Source organism: Ochotona curzoniae, unplaced genomic scaffold (assembly GCF_017591425.1).
Source record: "Ochotona curzoniae isolate NIBS_2020 unplaced genomic scaffold, NIBS_Ocur_1.0 scaffold_3835, whole genome shotgun sequence".
NCBI classification, from domain to species: Eukaryota; Metazoa; Chordata; class Mammalia; order Lagomorpha; family Ochotonidae; genus Ochotona; species Ochotona curzoniae.
The window spans coordinates 31,992,251-32,015,736 of record NW_024467114.1 but is presented as its reverse complement, the minus strand read 5'-3'; the positions used below and the strand labels follow the sequence as shown (position 1 = coordinate 32,015,736).

General features: G+C 39.6%; 1 protein-coding gene across 4 annotated transcripts in view; it reads left to right on the top strand.

The window, feature by feature from the left end:
- HDAC9 (histone deacetylase 9) overlaps positions 1 to 23,486 on the top strand; it is a 579,622-nt gene that overhangs the window by 368,769 nt on the left and 187,367 nt on the right. For all 4 annotated transcript variants that reach the window (XM_040964718.1, XM_040964720.1, XM_040964721.1 and 1 more), the window contains 2 exons: positions 1,987 to 2,164; positions 12,119 to 12,252. In XM_040964718.1, coding sequence (XP_040820652.1) covers positions 1,987 to 2,164; positions 12,119 to 12,252 — 312 coding nt within the window. The remainder of the gene's footprint in view (positions 1 to 1,986; positions 2,165 to 12,118; positions 12,253 to 23,486) is intronic.

Sequence of the window (23,486 nt, the reverse complement as noted above, 5' to 3'; positions counted from 1 at the left end):
ACTCTTGCAGACAGTAACAGGATGGTTGATGCCAGTAACTGATCATTTGAGGAACATCTGCACTGGTTTAAGTACGGGTTAAGGAGACCACAAAAGAGAGAAAGATGGATGGTAATCAGAAACAATGAGGTAGATATTTGTTCATGTATTTTTGATCATGTACAGAGATACTTCATTTTGCTAGTGGAAGACCTCCCCAAGTCTTCATGACAAACTCGTGTTCCCATAATCTTTACAAACCCTATGGAAGGAAGGACCATGCCCATCTAAAGTGCAGTATCCTCAGGGAGTTGAACATGGAGATAGAAGCATAAACAGGAGAGGTGTGTAGACTCTGTTAAACTCACTTCAACTAGAGCTAGATCCCAATAAGTCATCCTGATCCTCAGACCGTATGCACAAAGCCTCAAGGATGTGACAAATGCTCTCCAATCCATAGAGCTGGATTATTATTATTAGGCACAACAAAATGGAAGAGCACCAGAAATGTTCATTACAATTTATTTCAAAGTTTTAAATGATTCCTACTTGGTTTTCAAATTGGGAACTCTCTGCCCATAGTCTATGACGAAGTTAATTTGCATGTTCAAAATGTATGTATTTTCATGGAGCATTAACTTACATCATAAACAGAAACTTACAACAACATGAAGTTGCTTATAGCTTCTTGAGAAGAGCTATGCTGCATATAGACCTGTTAACATTGTCACTACAGGAGCCAATTATACAGTACCAGTAAGGGATGTACCAACCCTTAAACATGAAAAAAGTGTGGCAAACAGTGAACATACATTTGTTGCTAGGAGAGCTGGTAATCCAACATGAACTTGGACTTCACAAACGAGTGGTGATGTTTGCATTAAGTATTGAAAGAGTAAATGCTAGTCAGGTATATCAAAGCAGAAGAATATGTTTATTATTAAAATTATCGGTGTTAGGGGGTCAAATTAGAAGACTAACCCCATTTATAGCACCTATGGATATGTGATAAACATATTTTGTGATATTGGTCAACTGTTTCCCACATGGGCTAGGCAAGACACAAGAATATTTTGTGGAAAAAGGTATTTAAAAGATGTTTGTTTTGCAACCAAAATTTCCCAGATACTGAATGAGTTTTTCATACTATGTATTTCCACAAACCTATTGTCATGCACAAAATCAGGATAAATGTTGTGAAGAACTTGATGTTGAAGAAAGGAAATATTTGCCATGCAGTTTTGATGATTAAATTAATTGTGTTTTTGGAGATGGAGATCACCTTTTTAGAGAGTAGAATAGGTCCATCAAGAAAATCTTGCAAATTTTCAAACACTGATTCTTTGATTCAATAACTTGAGAAGTATGAAGGATAATAATCTGTAAAAATCACTGAGGAGATATTTAATTCTCTGTGAAAGAAGCAACATGATTTTAAAATATTGAGATGAGACTGTACAAACTCTGAGAAATCACAGTCCTATGGCGACTGTCAGCACATCCCGTTTGATTGACAAGGCTTAGAGGCAGCCACAATGTCATGACAATGTTACACATTCAGGTTAGCATCTTGAGACCTGAGCCCCTTGGCAGTTGGAAAGCAACAGGAGTGCGCTCCTGTCTTGTCTGGCAGCTTTGGTGGGCGGGCGAGGTTAGGGGGAGCAGGTGCGTATCCAGAACCTTGGGGTGAAGGTAGAAATGGGCCCAAGATGATGTTACTCTCCAGGTGAAAGGTTTGTTCCTTTCACTCAGTTCCAACTGACAGGCTTCCTGCCACCACCTCCTCCTTCGCCTACCCGTCAGTGTGAAAACATCTGTTGAATGGATTTATTGACTGGATCTTGTTTTTCTTTTCTCCCCCCTTACTCTATTTTTTTCCCCTTTCTGCTTCACACCGTTTATTATGTCCCTGACCTGATGAACTTAATTTGCTGACATGTCGCTCTCAGTGTCTCCCTTCATCCTGGTCTCATGTTTCTTTCCACTGTGCTCTTTTCTTGGCAACAGCCCTTCCTGGAGGCCCAGCACACACGTGCACTCTCGATGCGCCAAGCTCAGCTGGCTGTGGTTGGCATGGATGGATTAGAGAAACACCGTCTCGTCTCCAGGGCACATTCCTCCCCAGCCGCCTCCAATGTGCCTCACCCAGCAATGGACCGCCCTCTCCGGCCTGGCTCTGCAACTGGTAGGAATCCCTAAAGACCTTCTAATAGGCAGACAAAATGCACCATTCTTGTAGGATTAACCGATTTAAATGCTCTGAATAACTCTGATAGGAGAATGCTTCATTTTAACCCAGCACAGCCCCCAATTTTATGAGGTTATATTGGCCATAAGACAAACAGCACATCTGATAAATCTTGGGCTTAGTATTAATAGCCTCATAAATTGTTATCATTCAAGGGCCTGGAAAATGCATCAACAGGTGCATGGGTCCCTACTGGAAATAAAAATCCCCACAGCATTCTTTAACAGTGTTTCTCCAATCTGTGGCCTGGCCACTAGCAAATTTATGGGGCTTGGCTTCCTCGTTGCACTCTCAAGACGCCCTCTATCCCAGTTTGTTTTTGTGTGGTTTTATTTCACTGTTGTCTTCTGACTCCCCACGCAAATGACAGGAAAGTCAAACAGTGCCAAAGCTACCCTGGCTTGATTCTACACATAAGGGATCTTCAACAAGTTGTTAGAAATGTGTGTCATGAAAATGTTGTGCCTTGATTTGAGTAAAGAAAATGTGTGCGTCCAAATAGACCTACCTGGATTCCATTTTTCCACGGACTTTGTGAAGTACCCTTGTGTTTGATGCTCATTTCCATTTACGCTGGGACCTCTGGGTGGGCTGTATGACTGACCTCTCCCTTTTCCTGCAGCTGCGTTTGATATTTCAGAACCTGGCCACAGAACAAAACGAGCTCGGGGAGGGTCAAGTCAGGAATGAGTACAAGAAGGGAAGGATGCCGTAGCCTCAGCAAAGCACTGTCAACTTATGTGTGAGCCATTAGTCCCATTTGTCTACTGTACCCTCTCCCTGTTGGGCAACCGTGGTTGATGAAATGAAAAATATCCTAGCCCCCAAAATAACAGAACTTGGAGGCAATGTGGGAGAGTTTGTCTGTACCTGCCCAGAGGGCTATCTGATTTATTTTTGAATCAATTTTCATGATTCAGGGAGTATGCTTTTGTGGCTTCCGTGACCTCATGCCAACTTTTGTTGGTTAGAAAAGTTAAAATACCTCTGTGGAAATCCTGTTCCCATGCCCCGCGATAATTTCTTTTAATCAATGCACTCAATAGCCAAGTTCTTTACGAAGAATGCATAGGACCTGTTCCTTTCCAAGGCGTTGCCCTGCAAGGTGGCATTCCACACTGGCACTGCAACCTGGTGGGTTGTTTTCACTGCGTTAGCACTGCCTTTGATATGTTTACTGCCTAGAGCTAACCAGATCCGCCTGGGCAAACTCATACTGCTGCCTGGCATCCTTAGAAGCCGTTTGTCGTGGCCAGGTCTACCTCTCTGTGTTCAAAGAGGTTTTCCAGAACAAGAGACATAAGCAGGAATCTAGAACAATCCTAACTTAAGTTTTTGAATCCTTTGTTTCTCCATTCTTTTGTTTTAAGAACTGTTTTATTCAGCCTTAACATTTTATAAAACACGAAATAGCAGCTATCCTATTGTTATGCATTTCCTGTGACTAAAGCAGTCATTCCTAATTAAAAAGTGAACTTAATTATAGAGTTTTGTGTTACTGTTACCATGCAGGCTGTAGTCTGTTGTTAGGAACCTGCGGAAGACATAACATAGTTCCCTCGTTGACAAGGGATAGCTTGTTTCTGATACTGGGTTCCTCTACTTTTCACACCTTCCTTCCACATGAAGGAGGTAAGGTCTCAGAAATTTTGATAACACATTGTCAAGTCCAAGTACAGTGGAGTGCCATGGCATCATGGTATTTATCCCCAAACCTTCGAGTCCTCTCATACTTAATGTATCTGATGAGGAAATTATCCAAATGAGAGATTACACACATATATATTTGAACATACACAAGTGTGTCCACACACAAACACATACACTCCCTATGGGATTTTTATCAACTTGTAGTTACAATCAATAAATAATAATTGTATTCTTTCACTAGCTAGCAATAAATAATAATTTATTAGTTAAGATTTGAACTCTCTGGATTTGAATAACATTCTAATTATAGTCCTATTAGAGAAAGGCTAGATCACTTGCTTCTTTTAAAGATCTGTTTATTTGAAAGATAGAGAGACTGAAGCAAAGAGCCAGGAATTCTTTTGGATCTTCCACACAGGTGCAGGGCTCCAAGTGATTGCACCATCCTTTGCTGTTTACCCAGGCCATTAGCCCGAAGCTGGTTGGGAAGTGGAGCAAGTGAAATTGAACCTGTGTCCAAGCAGGGGCTAATGTTGCAGGCATCATCTACCCAGAAACCATGACGTGGGCCCCAGTGATATAGTTCTTTATGAAGCTATTTTAAAAAGTTTGTGGAAAATAAAATTATGATTAACTTTTTTTAGTGTCACACAAGTTTGAAATTCATGAAGTTTTTTCATGAATCTGCTTATTACTTTATTTGAACTTGAAATCTGCTACAACTTTACGCTTAAAAACAGAAGAAAAAGATACAGGGAATTTTTTGAAATTGCACAAAGTATGTAATTTATGATAATGACCTCTCAACTGACATTGGGATTAGAATATGTATTGATTTGTAAATTACATTTAGTTCTATTCCAAATCCAAAGGATATCAATTGCACTATTTTCTGTATATTCTTCTAGATATTGGTCTGGCTTTGATCCAAACTTAAATTTCTCCCATAACCTGCATACTCTTAGAAATCTCGTGGTATCAAAAAACACTTCGTGTTTCTAATATAATCATGCTGTCTACTATGAGTGCCTACAGCTTCCATTAGCATGGTAGACAATGACTTGTTTGTGAACGTCAAACCCCTTTATTTTAAAGCCATGCCATTCAAATCTTCATTCTCCTGATAGACACTTCGCAACCTAGAGGATGCAACACACGACTCTTGTAAAGGACAAAACAGTCGTCTGCAGGAGGGTGTGTTATCTTAGTTGTGGATAGTCTCCACTCCATTTCCTGGAGGATACAAATGGACCCCAAGCAAGAACTTGACAGATCCGGCGCCTGGCAGACCTAGGGAGAGCCTTGATGAAACTCTCTAGGCAGATCAGTGGAGCCTGATTCTTCCTGCTGCTTTGCTGCTCATGAGGATGTGTTGTGTTTATCTTCCCTGGCAGTCATCTCTGATACTCAGCTATTCCCAACAGAGATGTGGTTGGCCAGGTGCACAAGAAAGCATCCCACTGATGATAAAACCAAGCTAGTTGATACCAAATATTATTTACTGAAACACTAATGCAATTGACAGGAGATTTGATATGCTTTATTTTCCCTATCACCAATCATAACTTATGATCTTTTCCTAACACTGGATTACATTCCATAAGCTGTGTGAGAAAATTATGCCCTTGAAAACAAAATCACCTTAGTGAAATCTAATGTAGAATAGTTATACTGCTGAAACTCAACCAATACTTATAAAACTTATTAAAATAAATGTAATGAAAATGATTTTTAACTTTGTGTGCTGTGAGGGGAAGGTATATCATGACAAAGTGAAAAATACTCGGATAGTTCACGGTGGAAACAACAATATTGATCCTTTAAAAAAAAAGATACTTTTCCAATTCAGGGTTATCGACAGCTTATCCAAGTTTTTCTAAATTTCAATTTTGTATTTATTTCCTTCAGAAAGTCTTGCTTGGTTGTTTGAACCCAGGTTAAATCCACTATGGTCTTTAGATCTTTCTGTCAGAAATCATGATTATTTGTTAGGGGAATTGAGTTCCCGTGAATTTTCCATGGTTGAAGAGACCATCACCCTGATCTTTGGGGCCATGGGGGTTAAAGGCAAGATGTTCACTGTATATATTTATGGTATTGTGAACAAATGAACCAGCCAACATGCTAATGGATGATAGTGACTAGATATGAATTGGGTAAAATTGTCCAAAAAGGATCATTAATATAGTGTGTGAATTTTGGGTAGTATTTTTGTTATTTGTACAAAAATTGATACAAAAACTATGAAAGATAATCACTCATTTTTCTACCATTCAGAGATTAGCACAATTAAATTCTTACGTTTTCTAGAGCTTTGTGGTACTCTTTTGAATCCCTTTTTGACAGAATAACAGTGTTTTGTGCAGACAGCTATGTGTGTGTGTTAGTGTGCCTGTATTTGTGAGTATGTGTGTATAAGTCTGCAATAAGCTTTTGTGTATTTGTAATTGTCTTTATGTAAATGTATCTACTTGTGCTTCTATTTGTACTACTTGTATCTACTACATATATGTGTGTATCTGTCAGTGTGTCAGTATTTGTGAGAATATATGTATAAATGATGTGTGCCTATATATTTATGTATTTATGTGTGTATATATAGTGTATAGGTCAGTGTGTGTACCTGTGCACTTATTTGAGTATATTTATGTGGATCTATGAATATTTGTGCATGTGTTTGTACGTGTGCATATGATCTTACAAGCAACTACTGTTACTACCCACATCAGAATGGAGACATTCATTTTCAGATGTTATTATTTATTATTATTTATTCAGTTTTCTGACAAGTCTTATGTTCAGCTTTCTTTTTACTAATTCCATTGTGTTCTTAGTTAAGTTTAATCTGTTTAGCTTTGGGCTCCATTTTTCCATTGCTTCTTAATATTTGAGGATGCTAAAACATTTTCTAAAATCTTATGTTAGTTTCTGTGGTAACTCATGTTCACCATCCTAAGTAGTATACACGCTATTTCCTTTGTAGTTTCTTGTAGTATACTCTCACAGCCCCTCCCTTTTCCCACTGCTTGCTCATTCTTGAATGTGGAAAAATCCAGAGATTTCCCCAGGAAAAGTGCAGTGGATCTTTGGCTATACATTTTGCCGACGTATGTGCTGGTTGGCTCTCTCTCCTGGCACTACGACTGTGATATCTACCCCAGTTCCTAGGCTTTCATAGAGTGGTAGTAAGTCCACGCTGGGAACTTCTGTTGCACCTTGCCTGTTTTTTGACAGCTTCATGAAGTGATTTACATGACAAGCAAAACAAAAGCCTGTAAGTCTTGGGAATTGTTCCTTATCTAGTGAGAAGCATATGTTGCCATTTTAAAAAGAATCATTTGCAGTATACACTGCAATTCACACAATATGCAAAATTGTCTCCTTTGGTACCTTTATTTCTGTGAAAAAATGTTTCTAACATTATAGGTAGTAGAATGGAAAGGGTGTGATAAGAAAAGGGTAAACAAGGTCATGACAGACTTGACAAGAAGCAGTAACAACAACAGCCATGGACACGATCAGTGGTGTTAAGTGACTGTAGTTCTTTCTATCCGTTGTGGTAATTCTGTAAGTCCTAAGTCCATTTGTTGATTAAGGGATTTTTTAAAACACATCTCTGGACTCCTATGATTCCCATGATTTCCTATCCCCTTTATTAAACAGATTTTTTGAAAGTGAATATATGCACTACATTGGCACATCATACTTTTACTGCTGGGTCATTAATCTAACATGATCGTGTGAGGCTGCTGGCATTGGGAACAGGGTGAGCATCAGGTAAATGAGTCTTGTGGAAAAAGTGCCATGGCATGCACAAGGTCTAAGCCTGGACTCTAGGAACATTTTAATAGGTGATATTTCACAAATATCTTTGGAAGTTGTGAAACTTCACACAGTTAGCAGAAAGGTAGCATGAAGGTGAATGTCAGAAAGTAGGAGGAAGGATCAGGAGTTTTGAAGCTCAAGATTCTAGGTTCAAGTTTCCTGGTAGACTGAGTCGGGCTTACTGGAGTGAGTATAAATCTGAAGACGTAAATGAGTTCTATGATTAACACTTGGCTTAATTCTATGAAATGAATAAACAAAGACACTGCACTACAAACTTCATCTGCATTATCTCATTTAATAACATAGAAACAGTAAGAAATCCAAGTTTATCTAAAAAAATTATTGAGGTTTTTTTTTTTTAAAAAAAAAAACAAATTACTAAGGTTTAAAATGTGGTAAAGATTTTAAGACTTTGTTGTGCATTGGAAAAGTCCTGTTTTTAAACTTCTGCCCTACTGGTCAAGAGAAACATTACTCCGTTGACTTGGGTTTTAAGTGGAAACCAGTGGGACAGAGAAAGACAAGGTCAAACAAAAGTAAAATTCCATATGAATACCAGAGAGAACAGAAGGGTTATTAATACTTGTTTCTTAGAAATAATAGGACAGGAGAGAGAGGGAAAGAGAGAGATGGTAGGGGAAGGGATGAGGAAGAGAGAGAGAGAGATGGAGTGATGGAGAGAGGAGATGAAATTTGAGGTTGAAGTTTCACCATGCAGTCTACCTGTTAACACTTCATTGATATGTCATTAATGTGAGTCAGGAGAGGCCTGGGGTTCCAAGTTTTATTTATTTCCCTTTAAATTCAAATATGTTTCCAAAAGTTGCTGGACTTTGTATTATAATCTCCACATAACCGGTAATAAATTCTAGCTACCTTATCTTGTTTCACAATTTTCGTTTTCTTGGCAATGGATTGTGGGGAAAATGTTACTACAAGGGGGGGAATTATTCTGCAGGTGAGTTTGGATCTGTCATGACGTGGAATAGAGAAGGTTAAGCAGCGTAGTGAATAAAATCACTGCTCTTAAGCAATGTATTTCAACAAGATAATATTCTATTTGTTTTCATATCGCCAGTAATTTCTTTCATTTTATGTGGTAGTGAAACCGTATTTGAAAACAGATAAAGCCATTCCTGATACGTAATGTCGACTCAAGGGATGATCCTCAATTGTGAGGACACACACACACACATCTGTGTATTTTGAGTGACATTCTTCCTCCCATCAGCCTGCTTTGTTCTCTGCCTTCCTGCATTACTTAAAAAATTATTCATGTTGCACCTGTCCATAAGGAAAAAAGAAGACTGTGCAAAATGCCATGCAGAAATAGAAGGTAGAGTAAAATAAATTCTTGTATTATTGTGGGAAATAAGGCATAAAGTCAAATGAGAATACTAAAGAGGTAACACCATGAGATTACTGGAGTTGAAGGGGATCCACCAACTGATTCATCAAGAAAGGCTCTATCATGGAGACATCTGGCGTAATCTAGAATTTATTCATTTACTTTTCTTTCTTTTCATTAAGACATACTTCTTTTTTTTTAAGTTTTTTCCTTCTATTTTAGTTTTAATTTTATGGTACAATTCCATAGGTTCTGGGATTTCCCTTACCCCTCCCCATTTTCTCTCCCCACAACTGATTTCCCTTTTATTATTATAATAGAATAGTCTTTCATAAGTAATCTAGATAGTCCCGCACCTTATTGTCAAGATATATTCAACAGTTTCATTGGAAGTCCATCTTTGATTTGGAAGTAGAGATGTATATTGCATTGTATCTTCATATCTGGATATGATAGTCTCTATTACACAGTTACTATACATTCCCTTAAATGAGAAGCCATAAAACAACCTCAATGACAGGAATAAAGTTGAAAAAAATTACAGCACAGTGGAATTAAATAACATGCTATGAATAACCAATGGGTTGATGAAGAAATGACAAAGAAAACAGAAAAGCCTTGTTGGAGAAAATTATGCTACTGTGTGATCTAGTAGTTAGTGAAGAATTCAATAAGAGAAAAACTATTTTGAAGAAATGAAAATAAAAACAATCAAACCCATGGGTTTCAGCAAAAAACAATATTAAAGGGGTTATGATCTTACGATTTCATGAAGGTAGCCTTATATCAGATAAAACATATGGTGTTGTTCTTTCGGGGATTGACTTGTTTCACTGAGCACAATAGTCTCTAGTTGGGACATACTTTTAATGAGCCCCTTTCTTCCAAACATTCTTTTTTTTTTGAGATTGAGAGTTCAAAAGCAAATAATACAACTAATAAACTTCTATTTCATAGGTCTTCCCATCTAGTGAGGGAAATGTGCAATTGACAAATTACCCAACAGCTACGTAATGCTGATAAATGTTCCAGAGAAAGCCTAGGGGTTGTTGTGAGGGCGTGCGGGGAATTGACATTGCTGGTGAGCCTGAAGGAGTTGGAGACACGCACGGATGAGGATTGCAACGTGAGAGTCAGGGAAAAGCAATGGATGCAGGAAGCACATACAAGCGCACATACAGAGTCAAAGACTGGTAAAACGTTGGTCTTTTTAAGGCATGGAAGGGAGCGCTTTGAAGGAACAGTAGAGATAAGAGAAAGGAGGGTTAAGAAATGAAGCTGGAGTGATGGTGAAGGGAGACGTTTCAATCCTTTCAGTGCAATTACTAACCAGTTTAAGCGAGACTTACTGTGTTGTGTAGCAGGTGGAACACAGTGTAGCCCATTACGAGGCTGTCTCCGGGGACCAGACACCTTGGGTTGGGTATGGTTTTGGTAGTGGAGTAAACACGAGTGATTCAAGATCGGATTTGGTAGGAAAATTGGTGCCCGCACCTCAAGGTTCATGGAGAGGAGTTGTTCCGCGGGCACTCGGATTACTCACAGAAGCAAAGGGCGAAGTTTAGAGTCTTTGGGAAAAAATGAACAGCACTGTGTTTGATTGGAACGCGTGAATTTAAATTCAGGAGCATTGGCACACCAAGAAAACCGAGAGACATCCGAAGGGAGGTTTGCGGTGGGCGGTGGCATAGGCAGGTGCATGTGTGTGCTGCTCACAGCGGAGGTCAGGGCTGGGGATGAAAGAACAGAAGACATGGACCAAGGGGTGGGGCTTTTGAAGCCGTTTGAGTCTTAAGAATGGATATTATTTGGCCCAGTAAATGGTATTTTTTTTCTGAGAGATAATTTTTACCATATGGTTTTCAAATACATATGTCATTCTTCTGCATGATTTTAGTACACTCAAGGGAAAATATTCTCCCTCTCTTGGGTAACATTCCTCTAACACAATAATGTAAGTCAAAGGGAGAATGAAGTGTATTTAATTAAATGCACTTTGCAATGTAAAATACTGGTACTTATCTGTTCTTTGAAAAGATTTGGGCAGTTTTCTCATTTCTTATCTTGGAAACTCTTTCCCCCCACCTGACAGAAAATGCCTGTAGATGGTCATTTATTGGCAGGGATCTGATGGGTTAAATGATTTCTTATGGCAGGAAATTTTGTAAGTAACATGTTTTCCCCCGAGGAATCAGGGTTAAGGGTGGAAATCTTTTTTTAAAGGAGCCAGAGTTATAATTAGCATCTAATTTGTTGCTTTAAAAAGTCCTATTTTATATGCCCCTAATAATTCATTTCATCAAAATTTTATAAGATCTTTCCCATCATACTGTTTAACTGAAACATGAACTGTCTTGACTCCCAGCAATTGAGAAGCATTCTATTCATTGTGTATCTATGTAGTTTCTACCAAACGTATTATAACTGACAGTCATTTTTAAAAGCAAAGACTTCAATGGTCCCTAAGATTTACAGTATCTATGCTGTCTAGCCAAAGACATAGATTATGAGAAAAACGCAGGTAAACAAAGAAGAAAGTCTGTGCAACACGGAAAAAAGTGCTAAACCAAATAGATGAGATACAAATGACAAAGATACAGTCCTAATCTGCAGTAAGGCTGAATACTAACTCATGACGGGAATTCAGATGTAAAGGGCAGCTCATCTTATGGCTCTGGAGAAGAGTAAAAGCTTAACTGAATGATTCAACAAAGCTAGGTAAAAATATGTTGGTGATATTACAGTATTTTTGTTTTAACTGGAGGGTTTTCGTTGTTGATGTTTTGATTTTGTTTCTGAGATGCCACCATCTTCATCACATAACAGGTGCACTAAACTAGGATGTGAATCCTGGTTGGTCCAAGGACTGATGCTTGTATGTTCCTTTGCAAAAGCCTGAGACGACAAGGTCTGAGTTGCTCCTGAGAATGAGTCGATGCGTTAATTCTTTCCTTGTAAACGTCTACTTTTAATAGAAGAATAGCTTGTTTGAAGCGGCTTGTTCAATGTGCATCACCCCCCTGTGCTCTTCCTTACCCTTGTGCTGTGTTTTCTTTGTCCTGAAGGAATTGCCTATGACCCCCTGATGCTGAAACACCAGTGCGTTTGTGGCAATTCAACCACCCACCCTGAGCACGCTGGGCGGATCCAGAGCATCTGGTCACGGCTGCAAGAAACTGGGCTGCTTAACAAATGTGAGGTAATCCCGAATTGGCCACACTCTCTCACTTAAATAAATCATGCAAAGAGGCCCATCTTCATTTGGCCAGGACTAGAAAAATGTTAACCATGTAACACAAACACTGTGATGGATGAGCCATAGTAGACGCAAATAGCGTGGAACCTGCCACCTGCCACTGGGCTGGGCACATAGTAGGGACTCAGTCAGTGCTGATGGACAGAGCAGCTGCCTGATGTGTGTTCTGTTGAGGAGGCATTGTGTACACACGGCAGTATCTACTGAGTTAATCTGAGAGACTCCCAAGTGCTAAGTAATTTTTTTCTTGTTGTTTTGATTTTCGTTATAAGCTGCACCTTGAACTCAGATAAATGCCACTTTGACCTCATGGAAGTAAATGGAATTTAATGATCAATTGTTTTTTAACCTGGAAAAACTACTGTTAATTATGGAGGTGTCTGATATTTCTATAATTTTAGGTAGATTTTGAAATAGTCTCCAATTTATCATGTTTCTGCAGTCACTTTTCTAGATATTCCTGACAAGCTCCAATCTCCTTAGGGAAAATCTATTCCTTTAGTGTTTCCAAAAGTTGAAACTGAAAGTAGCAGCAAGTTAGGAAGGCTCATTTTCAAATTTATTGAAAGTGGAATGGCTGAGGGGTTTGATTCAGCTGCCGTTAACTGCCCCTTGTCTCCCCATTTCAGCAAATGTGTGCATTTGACTCTAAAACATTTCTCATATATTGCCTCCTATTGTTTCGAATCTTTTTAATGACCATTTTTGAAGGAGGCTATTTTAAATTCAAGATACTTTCCAGACATTGGAATTTCAAAACGTCACCTAACAGATGTGGTCTCTGTTCTCATGAATCCACATTTCAGCATGTTGCTCTTTGAGCCTACTGTCCCTTTTCACAGAACACAGAGCTTTTAGATGCTCAGAAAAAAATTCAATGGATAATACTTTGACTGTAACTATGCCGTAAGAAATCCAATACATCGAGATCATATTAATTTCACTATCCTTCAACAAAATAAGAAAAACCTTTTGTCAGTGCTTTTCAGTGCTGTTTGCAAACTACTCATGATTATTTGCATATATACATTCTAAGGTCAGGCTTTTAAAAATGACCATTGAATAATTGTTTATGCAGTGGGTCTGAATTGACAACTTGTCTTTTTAAAATTTGTAAGAGTACATTATTTTTAGCAACCCCAAGTGTAGTCAATAAAACTCACATTCAAATTCCATTCAGTGCAAAATAAACTGGTAAAATGTATTGGCTGAAATAGAAATGCCGAAGCAGACAGAACCCTCAAGTTTGAATGCATTGCCTATTTTAGGTGGAAATACAGCAAGCTGGTCTCTTATCTTTGCAAGTTAGTAAATACAATTGATCCGAGAAGATGAAAATTTTCTAAGGATAATTTCCTCTATGCTTTTTCTCGTTAAAAGGTAAATGTTGTATTCCATTGTTCGGTGGACCAAACTTGGCTATTTATTTTTATATAAAATCACTGGTGATATGGTTGTTGAATCTTTTCACAATGGAGATAGGGAAGGAATATGGAGAGAGAGGGGTGTGGATTTGGACTCAGGGTTTGTTCTATGCGTATGATAAAATTATCAAGCGTGTTTTATACTTAAAGCTCTGCTTTTCATTAAATGTGCTCTTTGCTAAAAATCCACAAAGCAAAGCAAAATGAGCTAGATTTATTTCTCTGTGTTTTTTTTTTCCTGAGAGAAAGTCTATTATTCATCTTTTTGCCAATGGCATCCATATTCTATGGCAGAAGGTTTTCATATACTTTGGTTAATTTTAGAGTTATCTTCCAGGCTTTCATGTTTTTGATAATGCAATTTGGAGGCCAAATCATTCTGTTTTATACACAGCCCCATATGGAGCACATGGAGTAGACCAGCAAGGAGAATTATTTGTCAAAGGCGGATCTTCATGGGCGCTTATTCATGTGAACATTCTTGTCTCACCTGTGTCTCTGATGTAGATGCTCTCCTGGTGGCCACTTGCTCTAGGCTCTTTTCACCCTTCTACTTGCATTTTTCCACATGAAGCTTTTTCTAGCAAATGGCCTGGTCTCAACTGTTAGAACTAACAATAACAGATCAGAGCCTTTAAAACCATTGTTGGACAGTGGTATCCTTATGGTCTATGCTGTGAAGAACTCATTGTGACAGCAGCAGAGTGTAGAAATAAATGGAATATGGTAGGGTTTCACACTGTTTATAAACCTCTAAGGTCTTTCATCTTCCTTTTCTACTCAACCTTCTTTTTTTTTTTAAGATTTATTTATTCTTATTACAAAGTCAGATATACAGAGAGGAGGAGAGAGAGAGGAAGGTCTTTTGTCCGATGATTCACTCCCCAAGGGACCACGACGGCCGGTGCTGCGCCGATCTGAAGCCGGGTACCAGAAACTTCTTCCAGGGTCTCCCACCCAGGTGCAGGGTCCCAAAGCTTTGGGCCATCCTCCACTGCTTTCCCAGGCCACAAGCAGGGAGCTGGATGGGAAGTGGAGCTGCCGGGATTAGAACCGGCGCCCATATGGAATCCTGGTGCGTTCAAGGCGAGGACTTTAGCCGCTAGACCGCCGGGCCCATCAACCTCCTTTTTCAAACCCTTATACATGACATCATTTTGTCCCTGTGTTATTGGAAAACACACAGTTTATTTATCTAACACATTTAATTGATAGTGAACACACGATGAAATGTTAGCGACAGCATGGAACTAAAGCAAATGAGGGAGGGTAGACCCAACTCAGTATTATAGAGTCTTCCGGTAACATTGCTGCACGATATTAGAAAATAATACACTTGAGGTCCAGACTGGCAGATTTGCATGATAGCATAACAGAACCCAATTCTGTGTTGTAGCTGGCAGCTGACCAGGTGGTTGCTTAAGTGAAGAGCTTGTTGTCAGGTGCAATGGTTTACTTCTGCATTTTCAAAGCTTCTGCATCATGAAAGATATTGCACTGCTCTTACAGATTCCTCTCACTTTTTGAGGTGTTAACATGAACCAAAACCAGAGATGGGATTTCTAAAACCTTAAAAAATCTGTGCTCAACAAGGCATCTATGAATTGATTGTCCTTCTGGCTTCTGTGTGTAAATGCGCAAAATTAAATTTTAGAAATCAAGAACTAATCACAATCCAAAGTGAAAGAATGCTTTCCTGACTTTTTTTGTGTGTGTATATATTAGGTTTTTCCAGAAGAGGGAAGAGGAAATAAAAAGGTAACAGTGAGATCAGTTTATGTCAGCCTCACCCACTCGGAAGCAGTAGAAAGGATATTACTATTTGCTGTCATCTTAACCCCATCCCATTACTTAACACAACTGAGGCGATGGATACATGTTCTTTGTGAATAAACTTTGAAAATTTTAATTTGAGATGAGAAGTTTGTAGACAAAGCTCGAATATATTATTAAACGCTGTTGTCAGGGTGAGCATCCTTATGTCTCATGCCAAATTATCTTGAGAATTTCGATGTTGTAAACAAAAATCTCATGAAAATCAGTGTTGTTAAGCATCACGAGACACACCCTGAGATGTGTGATCTAGTGGGGCTACTCGTTGGTTTAGGTGGTCGGCACTTTGGTGAGTTGAAAGGGCAAGACCGGTCCTACCCCCAAACACTTCCTGATTAGAGATGCTGAGACTTCTAAAGACATCAAGGCCTATGACACTTTGCACCTATGGGGAATTCACTGACTCACTCCAAGAGAGGAAACTGAATGCTCGCATGGGTGTGAATGCTTTATTTACTAATATACCCCAAGCTCTTAAATCACCAGGATCGCTCTTTCTAAATTGGTAGGAGAAGTGTTAGGAGTTGAGTTGAAACTCCCTTGCCTCACGGTGGTTAATGCATGTAAACACGAGGAAGGCTCCACCTACCAGCTGGGGTATCAGCAACTTGAATACCAGGCCTGTTGTCTAGGCTCAGCTGCAGGGACTATTTTTGTTTGTTTTCTCAGTGGAGAGAAATAAAGACTCTATGCAATTGCTTCCGATGCAAGACATTTTCACAGTTTCACAGAAAAGGCAGTACTCCACTCATTTTGGACACCAATTTCCCCCTGGTCGGGGTAGCCATCCATGATTACAGGTCTCGTTGTGCTTCCAGAGATAAACCTTTCCAAAGTTAGTGCACATCCTGACTGGATGCACAATCAGAGAGTACTGAGATCCAACCCTACAGTCTCTAATTAGATAAATCTAAACCGAGATTCAAAATCTTGTATTGCTAGCATGTGTACAGGTGATGTGATAGGCTGTAGGTGTGGATACCGCACCTTGTGAGCCCGCATCTATCAGTTCAGTGGTATGGATCAGTAATGTCAACTTCCCAGGCACCTCTGCTAAGACATACGGAACCAAGCAGAATGTTGCAAGGGGGCTACTTGAGTGGTCTTAGTTGTTCTGGGAGGTTGTCATCTTTGCTTTACCAGAGATATGAAATTCTTTCTAAAGCCTATTGGCTGTCCTTGTCAACCTCAATGTACCAGTAGATTTAGGTGCTTGTTGTAGAGCCTGGCCTGGGAGGTTATTCAAACTGTCCATTCTTTCTTCTGATGAGGTTCTTGAAATCCTCTGTTGGGCCAAATGAGTTGGCTGTCACATCTTTTGTGCTCATCTGGGCATGTTCTACACTCTTGCTCGAGGGTTTGTGACCGAGGTGGCCCAGTCCCACAATACCTGCTCTGTGATTTGACCTGAGTCTGTGGGATTTTCCTTCAGGTCAGGCATTAAGCACACTGAGCTGGTAGGGAAGCTCCCAAGAAGCCTTACCTGCAAGGTAAAACGTAAACATTCTCAGCCTCACCCTTCTAATCAGAATTGAGATCTGTAACTCCCACACCTTTGTATTTAGAATGAAATAGTAAAAGAAAGAAATAAAAAAGACAGGAAAATGTGTACTAAGTAGAAAAGATGCATCCCCTGTTTTCAAGGCATTAAATACTTTCGGCATTAGCAGATATTAGTTGCATAATCAATCAAATAAGTATGTGATTACAGTCCCAAGGGGGTTTGAGTCCCTAATTATACATTGCTTTGATTTTGAAGACCTTTCATAATTGGGCTTAGGGAAGACATACAATGAGAAAATGAGAAAGACCCTCAGCACGCACCTTTAGATCCTGCGTGTGGTGGAGGAGCGCTGTGAGATCCAGGGGAGCTAATGCTACACGTCAGAGGGCAGAGGGGCAGGTGTCTCAGATGTCACATCCGTGACTTGCTTCCCCTTGTCTTCACCTATGTCCTTTGATGCAGTGACATTATGATTCTTTGGGACACAGGATAAGGAATCTCCTCTTCGCTAGAAAACAGAAAAGACGGCCTTCCTCCTTCAACAGAGCAGCTGGTTTTACAACAAATGACGTAGATTGAAATCATAGAAAAGATGGCACTAAAAAATGTTTAAACTGACAGAAAAAGCAAACTTGGCATTGTATGTGTTTCTCCAGCACCACAGCAAATGCATGTAAAATGGATTTCTTCAGAGATGGGTTCTTCTACTTTAGCTTCTTGCTCATCTTGCTATTCATTATCTGTGTCCTTTTGTCAAGCCATTTGACACTGCTGCTCTTTGGGTTCCCCAGGTCTAGATAAAGGGCTGGTGAAGAGTATTTTCCAGGGGTTTTCCAGCTCTAGCACTGTAGCAAAGAAGAATGGCTATGGAGTTCATTTGAAACATAGTGTTCTCTTGGGTTAAGTATGAACTAAATGTTTAGGATGCTTTAATAAATGCCTTGCGTTTAGTCTGTAAAATATACAAAAGAAATAGTCACCTTCACATATCATAAGAGTAAATTCACTGTGCTTTTGTGTCCTGATGAGCAGCCAGAACAAACATCTCTCCTTGGTCTGTTAGATTACAGCGGCTATGTGGGTAGACTTCTTTTGGCATGGTGTGGCATCATTGTTAAAAGCTGAGGCGCTTAAGCAGTCCTTCATGCCAGTGCCACTCTATTTCTCCCCCGTATTGAAATGTTCCTGCTTAGTTTAACGATTCTGCTGAGAGGAAGAAAGCAAAACTAGCAACTTTCTTGTCACCATGAGAAATGGATCTAACGAGGGCACCGGGTACTCTGACAGGAGCCCTGAGAACAGGTTGTCGCAGGGTCTGTGAAGTGTGTCTGCCCGTGGGCACTCTGAGGGTTAACAGAGATTGACCCATCATCTGTTGTTTTTCCAGAAGTGCTCCTACTCCCAGCCCCACCAAGCCACCCACAGACATTTGTTTGCTCTCACATTTGTTTTGAGAATAATAGCATTTTCTAATGCTTTTGTTGGATTGCACATTATGTGGAATTTGCATTGCCTCTTTGTGACTAATTTTGAATAACTTTGCTTCGCTCAATTCATGAGTAAAAACACTAAGCAACACACTGTGCTGAAATGTTTAACTCTTTTATTCACGTGCCAACATAAAGTAATTGCAAAACAATCCTGGGACAGGAGACCAAGCTACTGTGGCTCCTTCTGGGGTTTCACATCAATCCCACCGAGAAAAGTGGAGAGCAAGTTCAAGTGTGAGACCCGCAGATTCCCAGGAATTCTGGGACGGCTTTTCCTGCATACTTTCCTGCACATGCAGGTGACTTAAAATATCTTTCGAGAAAACTAATTCAGGAAGGGCATCACTTTGCAGAGGAACACTGAGAACACTCAGGTTTTCTCACATCAAGACTGCAAAGCACTGAGCACTGCAAGTTAATGGCAATTCCATTGAACATTTGCTTTAGGGAGTAGCCTAACTAGATGGCAGCACATAACAGCTCACTGTTATGTTTAAAAAATGAAATTTATGGGTTTGTGTCTGAGATTCTAAGTACAAAATAGTTAGGAAACTCAAAACACGGAGCCCTGGGAATTGTCCCTAAAGGTTATATTAGAATGCAGTGCTAATGATGCAGACATGATGGTCTAGGTGGGTGGGGAACATTGCCATGATAAGCACTTGCATGCTGCAGTGGACTGGACCCAGGCAAGTGCGTACCTCCAAAAGCTAAGTCTGTAGTTTATAAAGGGAATTAAAATGATTTGGAATTATATATCTCCCAAAGGGGAAAACTGAATGGGGAAACAGACAGCAGAAGAAAAGAAAGTAAGATTGCCAAAATGGGAAAAAGAAGTTTTGAAACAGCAGCATGAACATTGGCTAATAAAGATGAGTTGCTATGTATTTTCTCAGCCCTGTGAGAATGGCATTGCCTGAGTGATATAAACTATTTATTAAGAGAAACTTGTTTCCTGCTGATTGCTATCAAAAGGGATTTCTTGGTAACATACCCTTTCCGCTGCCTACAATCTTGAAAATTACACTGCAAGAGGTTCACTTGCATAAAAATAAATGGCCCAGGTGTTTGGCCCTCTGCACTCATGTGGGAGACCCAGATGAAAATCATGACTCCCAGCTTTGGTTTGAGCCAATCTTGGTCATTGCAGTCATTTGAGGAGTGAACCAGCAGATGAAAGATTCTCTCTCTCACACACACACACACCCTTCTCTGTAACTTTGCCTTTAAAGTCAATAAATAAATCTTCGTAAAAAGATTTCTTACACATGTATTCTACCATCCCAGAGATTTAGTACTGAATAAGACTTGTATAAAGTGTATAAGAAATTGCTTTATGTCCTGAAATATTTAAAAACCACAGTAAGAGCTGAATCATACAGCATCCAGATAAAATGAAAGGCATTGGATATTTGAAGAGAAAACAGACTTTTTAATTTATCAATGCGTTTTAACTATTGTATAGACCCAAAATATTTGTCAATACAGTGTCATTATCTATATTATTATTATTATTACAGAGAGGAAGCATGGGCAGCCCCTCTAATACGTGATTCTTGGCCTATGTTGTCCATTAGAAACCACTGTGTGGTTCTAAGGTATCTGGGTGCCCAGGCTGCTCCCAGAACAAGTAAGTCAGTGGCTCTGGAACTAGCCCCATGACATCAACACCTCTTGTAAACCTGCTGGCTAATTCCAAGCTGCAGCTGAGGTTAAGGACTTTTGTCACTAGCCCTGAACTTCTCAACATGAAGTTCAAGAGGTAGAGACCAATGGGCAAACAGATAAAATAATTGGAGATGCGAGAGTAACAGAAGCATGCATTGGCCTAAGAAAAAAAAGCAGCATGAAGTCAGATGGACCACATGTGAAAAAAAAAATTAAGAGCTGGGGAGAAGTGTTCATCATAGGATGGAATGTGAGCTCTGAAAAGAACTCTTATTTTTCAGTTATAATTCAATTTCTAAGAAAGGGACTTTAAGGGATAGTTCTGCAGCTTGTGATAAATTTCATGGTTAGGTTTTTTCTTTGCCTCAGCCATGGTCATTTATCATTAAAATTATTTTATTTCCTTGCCTAAGAAGACCCACCAAATGAAAGCATACTTTGTTGAATTTTTATTGTGTGTTAGATTGCTTTGCCTAGAATCTTATCATTTTAGAATGAAAGAGGACATCAAAATACTGCAAGCCATCTTCATTAGTTTTATCCAAGGAAGGAAGGTCTGGCTGGCTCTGATCAGCTAAGGATACCTCAGTTCAATAGGCCAGGCATCAGGACCCCCACGTTGCAATTTACTGTCTTTGTTTGGGCCACGTGAGGCCTGCTAGTCTGCCTGCTTGCCTGCCTCTTAAAATTCCCCTTTGTTTGCGAGAAAATATCTGAACAGAACAGGAGGGCTATCTAGAAAATAATTGTACAGTTGTGTGGGGCAAGGCTGTTAAAAACCATCTTTTATGTGACATTCAGGGAAGCCATTGGTTACAACATTTGAGACTGTAGGATATATGTTTGGCTAGGAGACCACTATGAAACCACATTTTTATTTTTGTTTTTAAGAGCTTTAAGTATGTCAAACATTATCTACAGACTGACTCATTAAATTATATTTGTGGGAGAGAATAATTTTAACGCTGAATATCTCATTTATGATTTAGTTCAGAAACTCTGAAAGTTTGCAACCCTGTGAGTCTTTGAGGGAAAAAAAAAAAAACTATTCTTATATTTAGGGACAATGGATAAAACATTTCCAGAAAACGAGCTATTTCAGTAGACATTCTTGCCTAGTATGTCACCACTTTGAACATGATTAAAGAAAATAGAGTCTCTCCCAGCACAGCCAGGTACTTTGACTTGTCAAATTGAAGTTGGACATTTTCTCTTGGTCTGGAACTGCCACAGAACGCGCCCTTTCATGTCCTCAGTAATACCCAACCAATGCACTGCATCTGTTCTGCTAAATTATTTCTAGTTCCCTAACCAAAGGCACTGCTTTTTCATGCATTTTATCATGATTTTATGCCCTTTATTATATTTTACAAAAGGTTTTGATTCCTCCAGGGCCAATGAGAACTGATTAGGACGCTGGCTTCGATCCAGGCTTTGAACATAGGAGGGCGGGAATAAAACTGTTTCCTTTTTTCCTTGCTCTTTGGCAAGGAAAAAAAAAATATATATATATATATATATATGAATCTATACCGTGTGTGTGCTCTGTGTGTGGGTGGGTGTGGGTAGACTACATTTTATCCTGTCACAGTATGACTTTATAGATTGTGTTCAGGACATTCCTTCAGTAATTGAGTTGAAGTAATGGCCTTTCTTTCGAAAAGACTCAGAAAGAATTGTTGTGCATTGTAGGACTCAATGAGGCCATCGTTTTCAGTGAGCCAAGCTTTCTACCCAAGTGTGGAGCGTTGAGGGCTCTGATCTACCGAGGTTCAGACCAGAAACATCCCCAAGGAGCAGAAGCTCTTCTGGAAAGATCGCGATTGGCTGCATGTCACAATGAATGCAGCTCTACAACCCAGTGTTTTCTTTGAGATTATGAAAGCGTAATGACAGGCTGGCTTTCCTATGGCCTACATTAGGTAGTTATGACCTGTTTGAGTTCCAACCAAGAAACCCTCCAAGTCTGCACCATCCCTCGTGTGTGAAGTGGGTTGTCCCCGTATCTCAAAAATCCTAGGTCGAATATCCTAGACAGTTTTATACCGACATCCTGCAAGCCAGTTATCCCTGAGAACAGAAATCTGTGTCTCCCTGATCATGAGTGTCAGAGCTGTATATGCAATTCTGTGACTCAGTACAATCGTGACCTTTCTGGCATGAGAGTATCTTGTGAGATAAATTAAGTGATAGAGGGCACACAGAAAGCTGAACATATGGGACAGGGTTACATGAGAGTATCTCATCTGAAGCATAAACAAACAGAATCCAAATGACCAATGGGAACAGTTGGAGATGCTGCTGTAAAAGAGAAGGTTACATGTAACAAATGTAAGGCATCCTCTGAACAGAACTGCCAGAGACCTTCTAGGTTGAAAAAAACTGAGAAGATCATTGCTGTTTCGGCATTTTCCCTTTGCCAATCACTAGGTCCCCAGAGCAGGCTCTGTGTGGTATGTGCATCTCATGCTGTGGCAAGCAGTGTCCCCCAGGGAGAGACCTTGCCCTCACTGCATTGGTTTCAGGTGCAATTCTCTGCTGAATGGGCACTGGGGCACTGTGATAGCGGGATTTTCTGGCAGGTGGATGTGTGTGCCTCCTTGTATTTAGTGCAATTATCTCTTAACAGAATAATATTTATTACAGTAATAAAAAAAGCTAATTTAAAGTACTTGTTGAAAGTCAAAAGGAAGTAGAAAGAGGAGGAGGAGGGAAAAATCAAAGTGAACATTTGCACCATCAGTAATAGTTTTAATAGCAAGAATGAGAACTGGATTATGAATTTGAAGGCAACACCCAGAGTGAGTAAATGCCAGATGGACAGGGCCAGATGCTCTGGCCTTACTGTCAGTGGAATGATGTCTCGTCAGGGGATGACTGAAACTCAGGAGGAGTCACCAGCACTTGAGCCACTGTCAACTATAGTGACACTAGTTAAACATTATTCTTCAAATGTGCTATGGAGTATTGAGTTGGAGGGCTGGTGAGACTGGAGATTGAGAAAAGGGAGTTGTGACAGGCATAAAGGGCAGGCAACGTAAATTTATCTGACTAGTGTAAAAATTACAGACTATTTTCTCCCCTTAATGGTATTGAATGTTATAGCAGGGGAAAAAATTCAATTTAGAGCTTAAAAAAAAAAAAACAACAACTTGAGAGAGAAAGAAGACAAAATTGATGGAGATCTGTGGTGATCATCAGAATGTGGGTCTGCTGGTTGGCAGCAGTCCTGACATTGTCTGTAACTTTGACGTCTGA